The 20,673-nt window shown below is 39.7% G+C and overlaps 1 protein-coding gene across 1 annotated transcript in view; it reads right to left on the bottom strand.

Moving 5' to 3' along the window:
* The window catches only part of SGK3 (serum/glucocorticoid regulated kinase family member 3), a 126,857-nt gene that overhangs the window by 39,156 nt on the left and 67,028 nt on the right, over positions 1 to 20,673 (bottom strand). The window contains exons 2-5 of the mRNA XM_081817124.1: positions 16,528 to 16,744; positions 10,668 to 10,751; positions 5,968 to 6,040; positions 685 to 705 (exon numbers count right to left, since the gene is read on the bottom strand). Coding sequence (XP_081673250.1) covers positions 685 to 705; positions 5,968 to 6,040; positions 10,668 to 10,751; positions 16,528 to 16,605 — 256 coding nt within the window. The 5' untranslated portion in view covers positions 16,606 to 16,744. The remainder of the gene's footprint in view (positions 1 to 684; positions 706 to 5,967; positions 6,041 to 10,667; positions 10,752 to 16,527; positions 16,745 to 20,673) is intronic.

Below are 20,673 nucleotides of genomic sequence, written 5' to 3'. Positions count from 1 at the left end.
GGAGGGGGAGACGAACCCGAATTCTTAAGAAATATACTCTAAAAATGGAAAAAAACAGGACATTTGAAAAAGTGTCTCACTGGCTGCATGTCTCAATAAAAATCTATAAACAATATTCAACTCAAGAATGAGTTTTGATTTAGTAAAATGGTTTCTACTCAATAAAGGTTTTAATGTACAATGCTTGTCACCAAAATTATGGGTTGTTTCTAGTCACTCAGGTTTATTTCCATTTCTTAAATGTAAGGTATGGCTATAAAAGAACAAATATAAATTAGATCTGGTCTGTTAGATCCAGATGCACTTAGTACTTTTTTCCTGTTCAACTGTGAATTTCTTGAAGAAGTTCAAGAAGGTATCGTATAGAACTCTTCCAAGGGCATTCTTCCTATTCACCACACAGTAAAGGAAAGGTGAGGTTTACAATAGAAACTACACTTGAAACAGTTATTTTTCAGGAACTGAACTTAGTAAGTAAACATAGGAGAGAAAACTAAAATGAATGACTACATTTGAGATATTTAGAGAAAAGCTAATATTATAGGGATGCAGCTCTAACGCGTTCTGTGGATACTTACTCTAAAGGTACATTTTACATTGGGAGATCAATTGTGAGATTAAGTTTCTTTCTTTAGTGAGCTACAGCCCATGCTGCGTAAGTGCTACTTCCATTTCATTGCTGACTCTGAACAGTTTTTGAAAGCCCTATGGAAAGCCCAACATAAGAACAGAAAGAAGTCAGTAATGAAAAAAGAAGCCCTATAGCAGTCAAAGTTTAGAGGAAATTCCAAGCTTAATTTTTAGATCAACATTAAGCCGGCAAATATCTTTAAAAATTCCAGGTAAGAGGGGCGCCTGGGTGGCTCAGTTGTTAAGCGTCTGCCTTCTCCTCAGATCATGATCCCAGGGTCCTGGGATCGAGCCCTGCATAGGGCTCCATGCTCTGTGGAGAGCCTGCTTTTCCCTCTCCCACTCCCCCTGCTTGGGTTCCCTCTCTTGCTGTCTATCTGTCAAATAAATAAAATCTTATGGGGCGCCTGGGTGGCTCAGTTGGTTAAGCGGCTGCCTTCCGCTCAGGTCATGATCCTGGAGTCCCGGGATCGAGTCCCATATCGGGCTCCCTGCTCAGCGGGGGGTCTGCTTCTCCCTCTGACCCTCTTCCCTCTCGTGCTCTCTGTCTCTCATTCTCTCTCTCAAATAAAATCTTTAAAAAAAAAAAAAAAATCTTAAAAAAAAAAAAAATTCCAGGTAAGACTAAAATGTACAAGCCCATTATTGGTAAGTCCCAAGAATTTATATAAAGCTGACATACTATCTTTAAGAATTAGAGTTAGAGATAAATATATATATAGGCTTGTGCATCATGGGTGGGGGAGAGGGAAAGAATCCCAAGCATGTTCCACGTTGTGCGGGGCTTGATCCCAGGACCTTGAGGATCATGACCTGAGCCGAAATCAAGAGTCGGACGCTTAACCAACTGAGCCACCCAGGAGCCCCTGGAGAGATATATTTTTAAAAATCTCTCCAATTGGGCGCCTGAGTGGCTCAGTCGTTAAGTGTCTGCCTTCGGCTCAGGTCATGATCCCAGGGTCCTGGGATCGAGCCCCGCATCGGGCTCCCTGCTCGGCAGGAAGCCTGCTTCTCCCTCTCCCACTCCCCTGCTTGTGTTCCCTCTCTCTCTGTCTCTCTCTCTGTCAAATAAATAAATAAAATCTTTAAAAAAAAAAACTCTCCAATTAAGAATTTATGTGAATTTATCTGTTGTAATTCAAAAGAAATTTCAATTAGAGACTGAAAAGAAATCAAAACTTAGACAATAAAATGAAAGCTTTAGTCTCCAGAGTGTGTATGAAAATGACCTATACAGATTTCTGTCATTTCACTGCTTCAAGAAAAATCAACCAAGAGGACACAATATCCAGTACTGTGGGACAGGGGAAAAAAAAAAATCACCAAACTCTGATGTAAGGAGACCTTGGGTTTTAATCCTAATACTGCTACTGGTGGCCAGAGTGCCTAATTATATTCATCATCAAGGATATTTAGAGCCCCCAGGGACTACAGAGTTGTTTTTTTTTAAAAGTCCTAATCCACACCTTTCTGGTTAGGAAACAAGGTTAAGATTTTTGTAATGTCCAAAACAAGTAATTTTAAATTTTAAAATAACATGTACATAAAAAGATTGTGAATTTTGTTTTTAAAGGTCCCATGCATAACCCAGACAATAAAGTGAAAAGAGAAACAAACAAACCTGGATGAATGTAATTCTGCTATGTATTAGCTGTGTGGTGGCTGGTCTTTGCTAAGTCTCTATTTTCCTCATGCATGAAACAGAGGTAAAATAGCTACTTTATAGTTAGGAACTCAAATAACAGCACAATTATTATCATTACTACTGCTAGTATTATTATATTATTGTATTATTACAATAGATTTTGTATTATTATATACTATTGCAACAGTAGCAGCACTTTTAAAAACAGCCTACTACAGGGAAAGAACACTGGAATCAGAGTCTAAGATGTAACTGAGTCTCACTTGTGCCACTGCCTAGTTTTCTAACCACAGATTTCCCCCTTTAACCTGTCAACTAGGGGATAGAATTAAATGATCTGTAAGCTCTCTTTCTAGCTATAATATTTTGTGACTCAAAATAGAAGTCATCTAAAAGAGAAGAAAAAAGAGTAAGACTGGCTAACAAAATTAAGGTACCTAATTCACAATCCTCAACTATTTGAAAATTTAAGTTCTAGGAGAAGCGATTTTTAAAATCTTTAACCTAATATTAAGTAGACCTTCCAAAATAAGGGACTAGTTGAAAATAGCATGCATGCATTCATTTGTTCATTTGTTCACCAATCACCTATTAGACACTTTGCCCTGTACAAGGCACTGGAAATACAAAAATGTTTCCTTAAGACATGGTACCTATCCTCAAGAAGCTCGAATTGTAGTGGAAGACAAATTTAAACAAATCACTATACTTGGGCACACCAAAGGAACTAACAGAGAATTCACAAGCTGCTATGAGAGCAGAGAAGAGGCTCCCCAGTCCTGCCCAGGGACTAGCACTTAAGAAAAATTTCAGGCATTGGTACCTACACCAAGTCTTATAAAGAACTAGATGGGTACAATGTCTAGGCTTCAGAAGAACTCAAAGACTAGAACAATAATGGGGAGTTGTCTTTTTATTTTGTACAAACCTATTTCTCTTCAATTAGTAAGGGTTAAAAGTGAGAAATAAAAGTGGTTTCTACATAAAAGCTGTTGAAGGACCATGCCTTTAAAAAATATTTTATCTTTAGCCCTTAACACAAGTGTAATGAAAGGTACTTAATTGATGTTAACTGATGTTTTTGTGACTGGATAAATAAAATACTGAGCAAACAGTTATATATTCTAACATTCATAGTCTCTAAATTTCATATGTCCTGTCTCTTATTGGACTCACACTGATTTTGTTACTTTGTACACTTATTTTTCAATAGTTAAGATAAAATAAACTTGTTTTTTTTTAAACTTCAAAAAAACAGTAGTTTGCATACTGACCTCAGGATCCTATTGGCAAAAGCCTTGATATTAAACCATTTAGAATATAAAAAGTATAGCTATCTCTGTGCCCTCTACAGAAAGATCCTTAAATTCAAAATGAAATTTTAACTTTTTGAAAAGTATAGGCAGAAATAACCCTTAAAATCTACCTTCAGATACGTAAAACTTACCTTAGGTTGGCAACCACCAGAATCAAAAAGTGAAAACAAGAAAATGGAGACATGCTCTTAAACCACGACATAAGAACTCAAGAGAGAGGTCTTTATCTCTTCGTCTTCTTCCCATGACGAAATGATTCTGCCATTAGGTTCAACTAAGGGCTCTCCAGAACTCCAGACTGAGTTCAAGTCTCTATTATCAGTAACACACAGTTCCCGATTCCTCTCAGATGTGTTTCTGCCACTTCACAGTAATTCATTCTCTCGTTCACCCAGGCCCGACACCTCACTTCTCTCTCATTCCCTTCTCTATGTCTCCTTTACCTGAGCGATCACCAAAATTTCTTAGATTTGTCCTTAAAAGAGTTCCTGCATATTGCTTCATTTGTAGCTCATTTCCACCGCAGTCCTCGTTCTGATTAGCTAACGTGAGGTCTATCGGAATATTCCCTTAGCCCGTGTTCTAGTCTCTGTCCTGTCTCTTCTGCGCCTGTGACTACCGTGTATCGCACACTGTCGGTTTCACATCGTGTTTCACGTTCACTTTACCCAAATAACTCTAGGACCCACATGGTGCCCGTGATGACATTTGTCAGCCTGCGCTACGCAGACACACTTCACTGCTACACCAACAAAGCAGCTCCATTTTTATCTGTTCTACGCATGACGTTTTCTGCGAAAGATTTCATTGGGAAAAAAGCATTCTTCAGCTAAAAACTGGCCTACAGAATCAATTCTGCAGAATGTCCAGCCTGGCTCTGTTGTGGCAACTCGGTCTTCTTTTGCCTCGCTCTTTTTCTTTATTTGCTTCTCTTTATTAATGAATTCATATATTCAAGTAATATTTATTGAAAACCCAAGATTTACCAAGGCACTATAAATCAATAAAAAAGACAAGTACAACGTTCATAAAATCTACAGCCAGATGAGACAGACTGGCAATGATAATGAAGTGTGCTAAATTCTCTCAAGAGAAAAAAATTCTACACATAATAGGGGAAGTGAGAACCCTCTCCAATCCTGAGGTTCATAAAATGTAAAAGAATGAAGAGCCTCCAGTTGAGAGGGCTATAGGGGATGATCCAGTAGCCTCAGGGAAAAGACTAAGTTTAATTAAAGCAAGAATGTAAAAGAAATATGAAAAAGATGGAGGATAAAGAGGAATTTGTTAATCATGAACAGAATTTCATAGGGCACAGTGGAAAAAGGCTAATTTGCAGAGATGTACAGTCAGGATACGTGATGTGAGAACTTATTTTTGAGTAGAGACCCAAGAAAGCAGACATGTAAGGAATCCTAGGTTTAATGGGCTACAAGGCTACAAGCAAATTAGTTACAGAGGTAAGAGAGATGATGAGGATGGATGGCACTCTAGCTCATCAGGGTTCAGCTGTGGCATAGATAGGTGGCTTTTCTCATCTGCATAAGGAGATTATTTGGTGGATAAGGAGACTTCTATCTCTCTGTATGTAGCCATTTGCGACCTAGACTGATATGGATTCAAGTGAAAAAAGCTCCAGGCTTAAGGCTTCAGACATATAGCTCCAGACTCCTGACAGCCTATGTGTCATAAGGCTCCCTAAGGGTGAACAATAGGACATTTTCTTAGTATCCCATTCAGAGGCTTGCTGGGTGCTGTGTATACAGTTTATATTTAATAAATATTCTGGATGTAACAAAGAATGTCCTTCATGGTTAGAAAAACACCCCCAATTATCCTTAATGACCGATAAATTTACCTGAAGCCAGACTGCTTGAATTTAACTTCCAAATCTGACACCTACTAGCTGTGAACCTGGGCAAATTAATTAACCTAAATGTGCCTCAGTTTCTTTATCTAAAAAGCATTGATGATAATAAGAACACCTGCCTCAAAGGGTTTTTGTGAGGACTGAATGAATTAAAACAGGCGAAGTATTTAACACAATGCCTGGGGGGTGCCTGGGTGGCTCAGTCAGTTAAGTGTGGCTCAGGTCATGACCTCAGGGTCCTGGGATGGAGCCCCCATCGCAAGGGGCTCCCTGCTCAGCGGGGAGTCTGCTTCTCCCTCTCCCGCTACCCCTGCTTGTGCTCACTCTCTGTCAAATATGTAGACAAAACAATGCCTCGTACACAGAAAGCCCCTTCCTGAGGCATTATGTTCAAAGAACATGAGATCGATTAGCTTCGTGAAGCCTTGTACTACTTACTGTACAGCACAATGGGTACATTAACTACTTCTTCAAACTTCAACTATCACTATGAAGGTATTGCTTACCTGGATCAAAATTATCACCAAATATTCTCTTGGCAGGAATCTTCAGGGCCATAGCAGGAAATTGTTTCTTTAACTAGAATTTTAAAAAAAAAAACATTATATGAACTTAATTCTTTAAGTCTTCTAGTTATACATGTACCAAAACAAATTATAATCTGCTTTTCAAGAAAATACATCGTAAGACATACTTTTAAGGACATCATGATCAAATATATACAATATTAAATTACACCAATAAGATAACATTAGTTTGACTAATCATCCTATTTTGTCCCAATAGAACACTTAGTATCTTTGCGACCCTGGGTAAGTTACTTAACATCTCTGCGCTTCAGTTTTCTTGTCTGTAAAATGGAGATGATTTTGGCACTTAGACAAGAATCTGGAGTAAAGATCTGAATACATGTTACTCACCATTTATTACCTCAAGAGAAGTTGTGATCTTTGCATTCTTTCTATATGAACAGACTGACAATTGTTTTGTAAGAGAGCTGGTGAATTTTGCTTTCAATATCCTCTGCTCTAGCCTACCCCTTATTAATATTTTAATACATTCGCTTATCAGATTTGCTTATTCCCAGACAAAGAACAACTTGGCCCTGAAGACATTAAATTTGGGGCAGTAAGGTCATAAAAGTGGATTAATGCTTATTTTTATTATAAGCCTGATGTCAAAAAACCACACACACACATTAACTATATATCCAACTACCAAAATGTCAGGAAATACAAAGAATAGAAGAATGTATTAATCACTCTACACCACAAGTATACAGTCAGCAAAATCCAGACTGAAAAATCTGTAGACAAATGACCCTGCTTTTTCAACAAAAAAATTGTAACAGAAAGAAAAGAGGTGGAAGGGGAGACTTTGTGGCATAAAGACACTTCATAGATTTATCAACCAGTCATATAAACACTAACTGAATACTAGATATTAAAATGTCATTGTTAATTATTTTCAGATGTGGTACTAGTACTGTGTGTATGTGTGCACATGCATTTGTAAAGAACTTTTATCTTTTTAGAGATGTATACTAAAATATTTACAGATGAAATGGTACGAAGTCTAAAATTTGCTTCAAAATTACAGGGGGCTGGCTAGGGAGAGAGATGAAACGAGAATGGCCGTGTATCTGGACCTGCGGCAGCTGGTGGTACATTGCATTGTTATCTGTGTTTGTACTATTCTCTCTACTTCTGTATGTGTGCAACAATTTCTACAATTAAAGAATTTTAAATGCAAACTACACTTATAAAAAATACATTTCTATGGACAAAATGTTTACAGATTGGTTATTTTACTTTTTGTTTTTTCTTGTACTCTAAAAGGAACACAGGGAAAGAATTTGTGTTTTCAGTCTTAGGGAAATCCAGGCCAGGTTTAACCCCACTTCTGTGGTTTCAAAGAATACAACTGATGCGATTCCCCTGTTTTTTGCTTTGCACCTCACCGCAGGAGGTAGAATTAGGAGTTATAGAAAAAGACGCAGACAGAGAAAATGGAGAAATAAGAAAAAGATGAAAAAAGGAAGAGAAATACAGGAAAAATGAGGGAGAAGGATAATAAAAACTCAACTATATATTAAGGAAAACTTTCTGCAAAAAGCTTACAATGGGGTGTTTGTTGGAAAAAGAGAATGAAAGTGATCATGGCGGGGAGGGTACCCCCAAACCATTCTACTTCACCTTTATACTTAAAGACACTCAAATATTAACACCCTAACCTAATTAATCTCTAGCTATTTATAGATTTAGTTATTTGAGAGAGCACGCGCACAAGTGGGCAGGGGAGGGGGTAGAGGGATAGAGGGAGAGAGAGAAGCAGGCTCCCGCTCAGGCAGGGAGCCCGATGCGGGACTCGATCTCAGGACCCTGGGATCATGACCTGAGCTGAAGGCAGATGCTTAACCAACTGAGCCATCCAGGCACCCCAGGCACCCCTAATCTCTAGCTATTTAAATCATGAAACCATCACGAAACGAGGATGGTTCTTCACTCATGAAAGATCTCCACACTGCTGAGCTTTTAGGTGATATCCCCCACATTCTTCCTTCTTATAAACAGTCCTACAGAAGGAAACACATTTAGAAGGTAAATCTGGCTAATATAATCTTTTAAGCAAAATACAGAAAGAAATCTCAGATTTTCAGTTATTAGTAGTTTACTGAAAAAAATTTCATCTTGTTTCTCAAAGAAGTTAATATAAACTATCGGTATATGCATATATGTGTTATAGTATCATCATGATAGCTACGGTCAAATCTGTACAATCCTCAAAAAAATGCTAATCATTTATATAATGGTATCCAAGAATTTCAAATAGAGCTGACAATTTAACCCTCACCCAGCCTCCAATATAAACTATTTTTTTCCCAATATAAACTATTTTTTTTTAATCACTCAACATTATAGGGGTGCCTGGGTGGCTCAGTTGGTTAAGCATCCGACTCTTGATCTCAGCTCAGGTCTCAATCTCGGGGTCATGAGTTTGAGCCCTGCATTGTGCTCCACCCTGGATATGGAGTGTACTTAAAAATAAGTAAGTAAATAAACTAACTAAATAAAAATCATTCAACATTACAGAAGATATCCTCATGTACAAATTGTTTTTGGCTATTATTTTGTTTCAAAAGTGTGACTTCACTTACAGTCAAAAAAAGACTCACAGTATCATTTGATTAAGCAACTAAATATGTATATATTTAGTTTGGCTACATATGCATTAAAGAAAAATTAATAAACAGAAGAAAACACAGTAAAAATACTACAGATCTCTGAGTAGCAACATAGGAGGGGTGATTTTTAAGTTTGAACACTTACTTTCCTCTACATTCCAGATATCCTAGAATATATATTATTTTTACATAGGAAAAAATGCCATTCAAAAAGCTTTATTATTTTAAAAGTTCAATTTTAACTAGCAAAGCATTTGAATATTATTTGGAAGAAAAGCAGACACAGTGAAATGCTAAATAGAAATGAATCAGTAGGGGCTCCCGGGTGGCTCAGTCGGTTAAGCGTCTGCCTTTGGCTCAGGTCATGATCCCAGGGTCCTGGTACCAAGTCCCACGTCAGGCTCCCTGCTCGGCAGAGAGTCTACTTCTCCTGCCCCTTACCCGCTTGTGCTTGCTCTCTTTCTCCCCCCTCCCAAAATAAATAAAATCTTAAAAAAAAAATAAAGAAATGAATCAGAAGCCTTACTTTCATGACTTAACAAAACATGGAATATTGTACAACTAGACATTGGATTCATTCTGGCCCATTTAGAAACTAATTTATCTCTTAACTGAGATATGCTTAACTTCTTCCATATTTAAAGGATCTTACAAATGGTAAGCCACAGACTTCTGTATCTATTTAACCCTATTTTTAAAATCAAGAGACAGGTTAAGAAAATTGAAGAAAATTACCTTCTTAATATGAAACAATTTTTTCTGAAGGATGCCTGGTAATCTACCACTTATTAAACAATGACATAAGGAGATTCCTATTTATTCTTAGGGCAGAAAAAAATTTAAATTTGGGATTTGAAGCATAATTGCTTTTTTCCTTAACTGAAGCAAAGCTTGGAATCCAGAGCTGTCTTAATAATCTAAGGTCTATAATGACCAACACAGGTGGGGTTCTTTGGCCTCCTAGGTATGTATGACTAATATCCAACACAACAATGGACAATAATACACAAACACTGGTCTCTGCATAGATCTGGCCTGACATGTTACAATGACCATGGTGCTCTCGCTTCCTACTTTAGAGAGTAATTGGAATTGCAAACACTGGATTAAAAATAATATTTAATATCTGAATTCTGAATATATAAAAATAGATTTTACTAATTTAAACAATTAATGATCCCTTAGATATCACCCCCCACCGACCAGTAACTGTTAGAACTTACAAAAGTCCATATTCATTTTAGTTGTGTTGGCTACTTAAAATCTGGAACTGAAGACTTACCTCTAGCCAAAAATGAAACTATAGAAGGAAGGTAAGCTTATGACAAACTTTCAGACCTAAATCTAGTTGCTGGGCAATTTAACCAGAAATAACATGACGATTAACAACTATTAGAGAGGCAGTAGAAAGAATTTATTTCTAATATTCTGACATTAAATGTATTTTAAGCTGCATATCTAGTTTTTATATCTTCAAGAGTTTACTTGGAAATTCTCAACAATCCTCTCTCCACCCTTTTTGGTAGGAATTCCAAAGTTAGGATGCTTCTGGAGAATCTCTTACGCTTTTCTGCTTGTCTTTTTGAGTAGGAGTATTATTTAACCACTCAAAGAAATCTCTCTTGGGGCACCTGGGTGGCTCAGTCGGTTAAGTTCCTGCTTCCAGCTCAGGTCATAGTCTCAGGGTCCCGGAATCAAGCCCCACATCAGGTTCCCTGCTCAGTGGGGAGTCTGCTGCTTCTCTCTGCCCCTCCCCCTGTTCTTGCATGATCTCTCTCTCTCTCAAATAAATAAATAAAATCTTTTTTAAAAAAAAGAAATTTCTCTTATTTACAAGTTTTCTCAGGTGTTTTATTCTATTTTAATTTTTTTTAAGTTTTATTTAAGTAGTCTCTATACTTAATATGGGGCTTGAACTCACAACCCTAAGATCAAGAGTTGCACACTCTTCCGATTGAGCCAGCCAGGCACCCTCAGGTGTTTTGTGTTAAATAAAAATCCTGCAGACTGACATTTACTTACAGTATTGTAAAGCTTATCAAACTCTGCATATCTCCTGAAGACAAACCACTCACTCCTGCCCATTGAGACCAGAACTTTATAAACCTGCAGAAATAAAAAATAGCATAACAAAACTTGATTGCAAAAAAATTCATTAGCTATTTAATAGGTGAATAACCTGTTTTTATACTCAGGGAACTGATATTAGACATCCATGTTTATACATGATTCTCTAAAATACAGAAGTATACTGGTTAAAAGACTTTGTTTTCTTGAAAGGAGATATTTTATTTGTTTTTTAGGAGATATTTTATTTTTAAAATGTTATGAAATACTTGTATAATTTTCAAAGAGAATAACACAGTGAACACCTGTGAACTCATTCAGATGTTCTGAATTTTAACATTTTGCCATTCTTGTTTCAGACTTCTCTCCCCCCAAGATTACAACATTATAGATTCAATTGATGCCATTCTCCTCTCCTCTTCTCCAGCAATAACCATTACACTAAATTATAAAGTATTTTCAAAAGTGGTGCCTGGCACATAGTAAAGACTCAGTTCTTAGTTCTTCTCCTTCCAGGTCATCTTGTACACAGTATTTTTCAAACTGGAATTTATCCTCAGACTTCCTACTGCCATCTTACATGTGTTTAATATTTTCATATATACATAACTTCATATAACCAGAGTCAACAACCCTATGAAGTAAGCAGAACAAATACTATAACCCCCTAGTATACACATGAGGAAATGATGGCCCAAAAAAGCTTAATAACTTGCCCAAATTCACAGACTTATTAGACTAAAATTTAAATCTTCGACCCTTCATGTACCAGAACCAGTATCAAATCATCAACAATTATAATACAGAATTAATTCTTGTAATTCATCCCACCCCATAGTTTCAGAGTATAATTCAACATACTAATGTAGAGAGAATGGTTTGAGACCCCAAAGATCTGTCATTTCTTTTTTCTTTTTTTAAAGATTTATTTATTTATTTGAGAGAGAGGAAGAGAAGCATGAGGGGTGGGGAAGGGCAGAGGGCGATGGAGATAGTCTTAAGCAGACTCCACACTGAGTGAGGGGCCTGACACAGGGCTCGATCCCAGAACCCTGAGTTCATGACCAGAGCCAAAACCAAGAGTCGGACACTTAACCAACTGCGCCACCCAGGAGCCCTATATGTCATTTCTAAAGAGAAAAATAACAAGAATCCATGCATTTGAGGAAAAGCTCACTGATGTATGACTTGGGTTATGAATTATAGAGATAGGAATTACTTTGGGGTTTACAATACAGTTGTCCATTGTCTGTTAGACAACTCAGAGTAAACCAGGTTTATTTTAGAACATGGGTATACAAATATGTATAAACTATCCTTTCCCATAAAAGACTGAAAGCTACACTCACAAGTTCATAGTTAGATAATATGTGAGGAGAGTACCTCTCTGATACTCTATGTGATTAAAACATGAATTCTGTAGCACTTTGTAAGATATGGTCACGTTAATAAGCGCACAGTGAGAAGGGTCCCAGCATGCAAAGCCACGTTCCTCTGTGTGAGAGAGGATAAGGTCTCACCTGGAACGTGAAATAAAGTCCTTGGTATCAATCACCTGAGTTAAGTGATGAATTACTTAGAGTGAGAGAAAAAGAGCACCCAGGCACCCTACATGAGCTGGGATGGTGGGTGGTAACATGGCTCTTCTGGTCTTAACTAAAAAGGCATCAAGTTGTCAAAGAGGAAGCTACTGGATGTAAGATACCAGATTTGTTTGTAACATGATACTGCTCACAAAGAGAGAATGCGGAAGTAGAGGATAAAGAACCTGGTCAAGGGGCCAGCAAAGCTACACCGTTTCTAAGACTAGATTACAGATTTAACTCAGAGCATTCAAGATCAGAGAGGACTGGAAGCAGGACTGCTACCAAAGAATCAGAAACTTAGGTTTAGATGACTGCAAGCCACTTGAATTAGTTATGCTGGCTTCCTAGTGTGGTAAGGTGGCTTCCCATGGTTACCAAAGGACAGCCAAGACTAGAAGCCACAAATAGGTTCCAGGCTGAAGCAGCTCTGCTTCAGATAAAGCCCCATGAAGTTACCAATCAGCAGTATGACTTATGAACAAGGGCCTATTTTTTTTTTCAAGATTTTATTTTATTTATTTATGTGAAAGAGAGACAAAGCAGAGAAAGCCTGACTCAGGGCTCCATCCCAAGACCCCAGGATCGTGACCTGAGCCAAAGGCAGATGCTTAACTGACTGAGCCACCCAGGCACCCTGAACAAGGGCCTATTAAGTTCTAATAAAACACCAACAGGTAACCACAAACTCTTCAAATTTTAAAAAACACTTTCATTTGCAAAAGAAGCACAAGAATTCACAGAAAGCAGTACAATACTTATTATAATATAAAACTATTTGGTTTTTTTAAAAAAATATTTCCTTATTGCCTGTCTTGTCCCACCAGAATTTAAGATGCTTGAGAGCAAGGGCCGTATCATGCTTGCTACCTACCATATCCCCAGTGCCTAGAACAGCACCTAGCATGACACACAACTCAATGACAATTTGTTGAATGGATAAATGAAAGTATAATTTAGACTTGGTTTAAGTTAAGACATCCTAGAAGGTAATGCATTTCTCTGTTAGAAGCTTCACAGTATGGAGCTATATAAAAGACACGAGAACTACAGTATAAAAATATTACAGATAGCAAATAACACAATGTCTGTTTTTGTTCCCAAGTAGGACACAGGCATCTGGGACCCACTGAGGCTCGACACAGAGTCTGTGTTGGGTGAGGTAGGGTCTATCTGTGTTGCTTAGAACTGAGGTTCTTGAGGACTGCCCTGTAGTGGTCAGCAACTAACATGTGAACTTAGTACTACTTTTCATTCAACATCAATTCAACAAATACTTTCTAAATATCCATCTGTGTTCTGGGTACTGATAAAGCAACAGTGAGGGAAGTTCTTATTTCAAAGGATCTCGCATTCTAGTCTAGTCTAGTTATAAATAAGCACAAAATGTGTCAGGTAGTGATAACTGCTATTAAAAAATTAAATAGGGTAGAGGTACCTGGGTGGCTCAGTCAGGTAAGCGTCTGACTTTTGATCTCAGCTCAGGTCTTGATCTCAGGATTGTGAGTTCAAGCCCTGCACTGGACTCCATGCTGGGTGTGGAGCCTACATGAAAAAAAGGGAATGGTACGCCTGGGTGGCTCAGTTGGTTAAGCATCCGACTCTTGATTTAGGCTCAGGTCATGATCTCAGAGTTGTGAGATTGAGATCATCTTAGATCTCAAGAGAGAGATCTAGTCTTCTTTCTTAACTAGGTGGTTAACTAAAAAAAATTAAGCAGGACAGAGAATGAAAGGGTTAGGGTGGGGTGTGAAGGTGCTATTTTATATAGGGTGGTCAGAAAAAGCCTCTCTACAAGGGCTACATTTGATAATCTGAAGCAAGGAAATGAACAAAGTGATCTGGAGGAGGCCTCCAAGAATGCAGGGGACAGCTCTGGGAACAGGTGGGTAAGAGTGATGCTACAGGCTTCCCTGAACCTTTCACAGAAGGCATGAAAATACCTCTACCATGAAAAGTAAATGGACACTGAGATAACCCACTGCCTATATTTGCTATATATGAACTTCCATCAAACTTGGCAGGAGGTTATGCCCTTAACGGAGAGAATGCTCAAGGATTAAAAAAAAAAAATAGGAGAGGGAAGGAAAAAAAACTTTCACACACTCCACTATTTTACTGAGGTATACTGACCTCTTATTTACCATCAATGTGATGTTTCTAAGACTTGCTTATAAGATTGCGGAATAAATGAACAATGCTTAAGATACTGCTGTAACAGACACCGAGCAGAGGCAAATGGCCAGACACACACTGCAGCCTCTCCTCTGGGCTTTGGTACAGGGTATGGAGGTACATTTATTAAGAAAGGGAGAACCGAGGAGAGGACAGAAGCTATTTCCAGTTCCTTGTCTGGGACTTTGGGAGAAAAGTGTCACTGGGGGCTCCAGCCCCACCTAGTTAAGAAAGGAGACTAGATCTCTCTCTGACAAATAAATAAATAAAATCTTAAAAAACAACAACAAAAAAAACGCCTGGGTGGCTCTGTCGGTTAAGCATCTGCCTTCAGCTCAGGTCATGATCCCGGGGTCCTGGGATCGAGCCCCGCGTCAGGCTCCTTGCTCCCCAGGGAGCCTGCTTCTCCCTCTGCCGCTCCCCCTGCTTGTTCTCTCTCTGACAAATAAATAAGTAAAATCTTAAAAAAAAAAAAAAAAGAAAAAGAAAAGAGACTGGAGTGGTCAGACCAAAGGGTTTAGTTTAACTCCTCAGTTTTCCCATGTGACATGAACTCTGAGTTGAAAGTCATCTGTTATGGGATACACCTGGCAGGAGCAAGTCCCCAGGTCAGAGGCCGGGGTAGACCACTTGAATCAAGAACAGTGAAAGGAGTGGCAGAGCCTCAGTGGGGTCTACAGCCATCAAGAGCCAAGGGGAAGCTGAGTCAGCAGTAAGTCACCTACCACTCTGGCCAAGCCAACAAAGAACAGATCACAAATCAGTTGATTGACTGCAGATGCCAACAGTGGATGCCAACAAAATGTCCAGGGCTAGATCAGGTCAACCACAGCTGGCTGTTTGCCAGACCAGTCACTCTACACCCAGAACAGCAAAGATCTAGAGGGCTGACAAGAATGCAAGAGCCCTCAGCAGGCTACCATGAGGTCAGTCACTGACTCAACAAATACCACAAAAGGGGACACCATAAACCATGATGTCAAGTTGGAGGAGCGTGTGTTCAAATAGGAGAAAGAGAGTAGAATAAAGACAGCCTGAGCATTTTTACTTAAAAGAACTGCTTAAATTTTAGCTGCAACTAAATGTTAAATAGAACAGAGTTAAATGAATATCTTCATACTACTCAGCAGATGGTAGGTGCTTACAAGGAAGAGCAAATCAGTTATAGACTAGATAAATGATATTGTTTCAGGGGGAGGAAGGCAGGAGATCTCTGAATATACACACAAACAGGACTACTGGAACTAAATACAGTAGGTTTCATTACACTAATTAGAGAAATGGCTACTCTCACTGACACAATGATTCAGCAAACATTCATTGTGCTTATTCTTTACAGTTCTATAGTAGATACTATGGTGATAAAAAATAATATTAGAAATGGACTTTGCCTTTCAGGTAGAAAAAGAGATAAAATACTGGATTAAACATTTCAAAAACTGAGGTAGAAAATGACTGTCATAAGAAAGATGCTGTGGAAATTGCAAGACAGGGGTTCTTAACATGGGATCCATGACTTCTGGAGTCCATTAAGCTCCCGACAACGCATGCAAAATTATGTGCATGTCTGTAGACCATTGTGTCTGCACATTTTCTGGTGAGAGGATCTATTGGAGTTTCACAAGCTTCTCCCAGGGGATAAGTAAACAGGCAAAAATCTGAAAAGGAAACTATATCCTGCTATAGTACAAAGGGAAGACTGTGGAGCATATATCATTTGAAGGGTAAGTAAGATCTGGATATGTGGAAACATGGGGAGGATGTTTCTAGGTTAAGGAAGAACAAAAGAAGAAATGGAAATATTCTCGGGGCACCTGGGTGGCTCAGTCGTTAAGCGTCTGCCCTCGGCTCAGGTCATGATGCCAGGGTCCTGGGATCGAGCCCTGCATCGGGCTCCCTGCTCAGCAGGAAGCCTGCTTCTCCTTCTCCCACTGCTACTCCCCCTGCTCCCCTTCTCTCTCTGTCAAATAAATAAACTCTTAAAAAAAAAAAAAGAAAAAAATGGAAATATTCTCTATATTCATTTTTTCTCCATATGCTTTATATTACATACTTACAGTAAACCTCTTCTTTTTCTCTCTGTGTTCATCGGAGCTGGGAATGCTTACACTTGGGCAGCTTTCCTTGCAGTCCATGTTATAATCCCTTTGAGTTTATTGCCTCAAAAGGACACCAAAAAAGGAGTCCGAAGAAATAGTCAGCAGAGGATAAACACAGTTAGCTAATCCAAAACATAAAACCTCTTGAGGTAACATTCATATTCCATCATGCAACCTTAATCAACAGGGGGAAAAAAAAAAACATGGATTAGCAAAATCATTTAAAAATACAATGATTTGTCATTATTCACAGGACCAATTTCATGCTTATTCTGGTAGGAATTTACATTTGATCGTAAGTCACAGCCCAGGTTAGAGATACAGTTTCTCTTATGCCCCATCAATAGCTAAACCACAGTCAAACACGTGCATCCCACCAGCCTTCCTTACCACTAAGACATTCTAGGAGCCACAGTTCAGGTGGACTGAGGGCAACTTGCACCTAAAATGGCTCTATTTTGTTAGATTTCAAGCAGGGTTTTTCAAAGTGTGCTTTCCATTTTATTTTATTTTTTTTAAGTGTATTTATTTAAGTAATCTCTACACCCAAGGTGGGGCTCGAACTCACGGCCCTGAGATTAAGAGTCAACATGCTCTTCCAACTGAGCCGGCCAGGCACCCCCAAAGTGTGTTTTTCAGGCTTCTTACATCAAGATGAGCAGGTGAAGCTTGCTTCAGATTAGGATCCTATATAGTAACTATTTACTCCTGTTTTACATGTGAGGCAACTGAGACATGGAGACATTAAATAAATTGCCCATCCAGGATGTGAACCCAGGCTGTGTGGCTCCAGTCTTGACTCTTAACCACTGTGCTATGCTGCATTTTTACAACTGTGGATAATTCTTATGCACTGGGCCCCTGGTCAGAGATATTACAAACTTCATATAGAATAAATACAATTATGTTAATATTATCATTCCACCCAAGGACAAAGGACTCGAGATGTCAAACTGATGATTTTAAGAAGTCACTCTGACAGATCTAAAAATTGTAAATAAATTATACTGAAGTAATGATTTCGAAAATCTATCAATAGGCATTGAGTATGGTGAATTTTAACTGATTATAAGGGTGCTTCCTTTGAGATGATTCAAAACCCACTTTGCTGGATTTGATGCTGGAAATGCAGTTTAGAAGGATTTATATGTAGTTGAATTAGTTGTCAGAAAACACAGACATGTCACCGGCCCCATCCTAAGCTCAGAGTGCCCCATTAAAGCAGCTCGATTCTTCAGCTCGCCCATTACACCAGGACAGCCACCTGATCAAACTCTTGCCCCACAGTTCCATCGCTCTATTGCCACAGAATCAGAGCAGGGGGACCCTTAGCTCTTCTAAGGCAGATTAACCTTGCCTAGGAGCCCCAGACCCACATCAGCCCATTCTCCAACCGTAGCAGAAGTGACAAGAGGGTGAAAGTTACAGTGCTACACTTTCCACACCTATCCCTTGAGAATGTGGGACCCAGAGGGTGGTGGGCCCTGCTGGTACTGTATTATGTAGAGCTTGAATGTCTGTTTGTGCCTTACTGTGCACGGTCCACAGGAGCAGAACTAGAGGAGAACATCATGTCTCAGGTCTTCCCTTTGGAAGGGACAATAAGGTTTGATATTAAGTGGCATCAGGAATAGACGAGGGGGGGAAGAGCTGGGAAGTAGGATAAGTTGTTTCATACAAGGTACTCAGGGGACATGTATAGTGGGCAGCAAGTATAGAGCCCAGCACTTAGGAGGATGCCAAGTCTCCTCACTACCTATTCCTATCACCCCTCATTGCACCCCAATGAGAGTTAGCTCCCACAAGAACCCAGGAAGAAGTTCAAAGCCAACTCTGGGAAAAGACTGCCTTTATACTGAAAAATCTGCAGAATCTCAGAAATTTTTACCAGCAGGAGTCTGAGGAGCATATATGGGAGTACATTCAAAGGATATTAGGCCAAGGTGGACTAAATATGAGATTACTGTGATCCTATACATGGCCACAAGTGTATCCTAACAATCTTTCTCCAGACCTTCCCTGAGAAAGACCTGCAGCCATTCAAAAGGGTGACTGCTCACTGGGTAAAGAGAAATGTACAGTCCTTCCAAGGGTTACTAGATACTACGTCTAAACTGACACTTATCCCCAAAGACCCAAAACATGGCCCACCAGTCAGAGCACCTATCTCATTCCAGAAAAGAAATGAGTGATGAAGTCAACCCTGGTATCTCCTGGTGGGTACCATGGGACCACAGGCCCATCCTTTGGTTATTTCCCTAGTCCTAAAATTTTTGTGAAAATGGATATACTTAGTAAGTGGCCAAGCCCCCACACCGGTTCCCTGTCCTATGGCCATATGGAAGAAAGGGCCATGAAGAAACGCTTGGAACTCTTCCCCTCTCCTCCTATGAAAGTAAACCAGAAGCTGTACCACATCCATGGGAGAAGCTCAGAAGTCAGTACTACTATCAAAAACACTGAAGGATACAGAGGCATTGATTCCTATTATATCTCCTTTTTTAACTTGCCTGTTTACTTGGACCAAAGCCAGAAAGATCTTGGAACATAACAACAGATGGTCAGGCCAATCATGGCTATACTTCTAAATGTGATATTTCTCGCTGGAGAAAATGAGCATAACCTCTGATATCTGGTAGATAACTACTGACCTGGCAAATGCTTTCTTTTCTATCATCAGTAAGAACAATACAATGCAATTTCCCACCAAGTGCCAGAAATAGCAGTGCACCTTCAGTGTTTTACCTAAGGGCTATTTCTGCACTGCTGTAATATAGTCTGGAAGGACTCGATTATCTCAATATCCCACAGATCACCACACTGGTCCATCACGTTGATGACATTATGTTAACTGGATCTGGTGAACAAGAAGTAGCAAGCACTCAGGAGGCCTCTGTAAGACACATGTACAAGCCAGAGGATAGAGGATAAAACCCACGGAAGTTCAGGGATCTATCACACTGATGGTTTCTATGGTTCCAGAGGTCTGAGGCAGGAACTCTCCCATCCAAAGTAAAATTGCTACTCTTGGCACTATGTCCACTAAGAAAGACGTAACACAACTGGTGAGCTTCATATTAGGATGTGCTGCTCTGACTTATATACTGGGTAACCTAGGAGGCTGCCAGTTTTTACGGGGGCCTGATTCAAGAGAAGGTTCTTCAGCAATAAAAGCTGCCCTAACTCTTGGGGCTATGCCTTAGCACACCCACCAGTACTACAAATGACATGGCAGACAGGGATGGGGGAAGGAGCCTCTGACAAGCATCAAGAATAAGAGTTATAAACTCCTTAGGGTACCGTCAGTAAGTTTTATCCATCTGGTTCCTGGCTTGCTACCAAGCTCACGTAAAGATTATATACCTGCCCATGGGAAACCAAGAGACTATATAATAAGAACAGCCCAGTCATGAACAATATTATCTGACCTACTGAATCATAAAACTGGACTGTACAAAAGCATTCCACTTGGTATGTTAAAAGCAAGACCGGGCCTGAGCAGGTCTGGAATGCACAAGGAAACTGCAGGAATACCTGGTACTGGCGGCATCTTCCTCGTGAGCTCTCACCACACACTCGCGGGGAGCACCCTACGACCAGTCAGCAGAGGAGGGAAAAGACCTGCCCGCTTATGAATGGACATGCATGGCATGCTAGCCCCAACCAGAAATGAGACAACGCAGCCCTATTCAAGGATGGTCCTGAAAGAGTGGTGAAGGGAACTCTTCCCACTGGGCACAATTCTGAGCAGTATATGTGGTGTCAGGAGAAATGCATGACCCAGGTATATATCTATGCTGACTTGTGGCCAATGGCTAATGGATGGCTCACTGGTAAAAGAGCTGGAAAGAACAAGATTCAAATTGTTTTTTAAAGGGGAGAGTAGGGGCGCCTAGGTGGCTCAGTCGTTAAGCGTCTGCCTTCGGCTCAGGTCATGATCCCAGGGTCCTGGGATCGAGCCCCGCATCGGGCTCCCTGCTCCGCGGGGGGCCTGCTTCTCCCTCTCCCTCTCCCCCTGCTTGTGTTCCCTCTCTCGCTGCTTGTGTTCCCTCCTTCGCTGCTTGTGTTCCCTCTCTCGCTGTGTCTCTGTCAAATAAATAAAGT

This window comes from Leptonychotes weddellii, chromosome 4 (assembly GCF_054177405.1).
Source record: "Leptonychotes weddellii isolate Sample4059 chromosome 4, ASM5417740v2, whole genome shotgun sequence".
Taxonomy (NCBI): Eukaryota; Metazoa; Chordata; class Mammalia; order Carnivora; family Phocidae; genus Leptonychotes; species Leptonychotes weddellii.
Note: the sequence above shows the minus strand (reverse complement) of the source record. Positions and strands in the feature narration are given on the sequence as shown.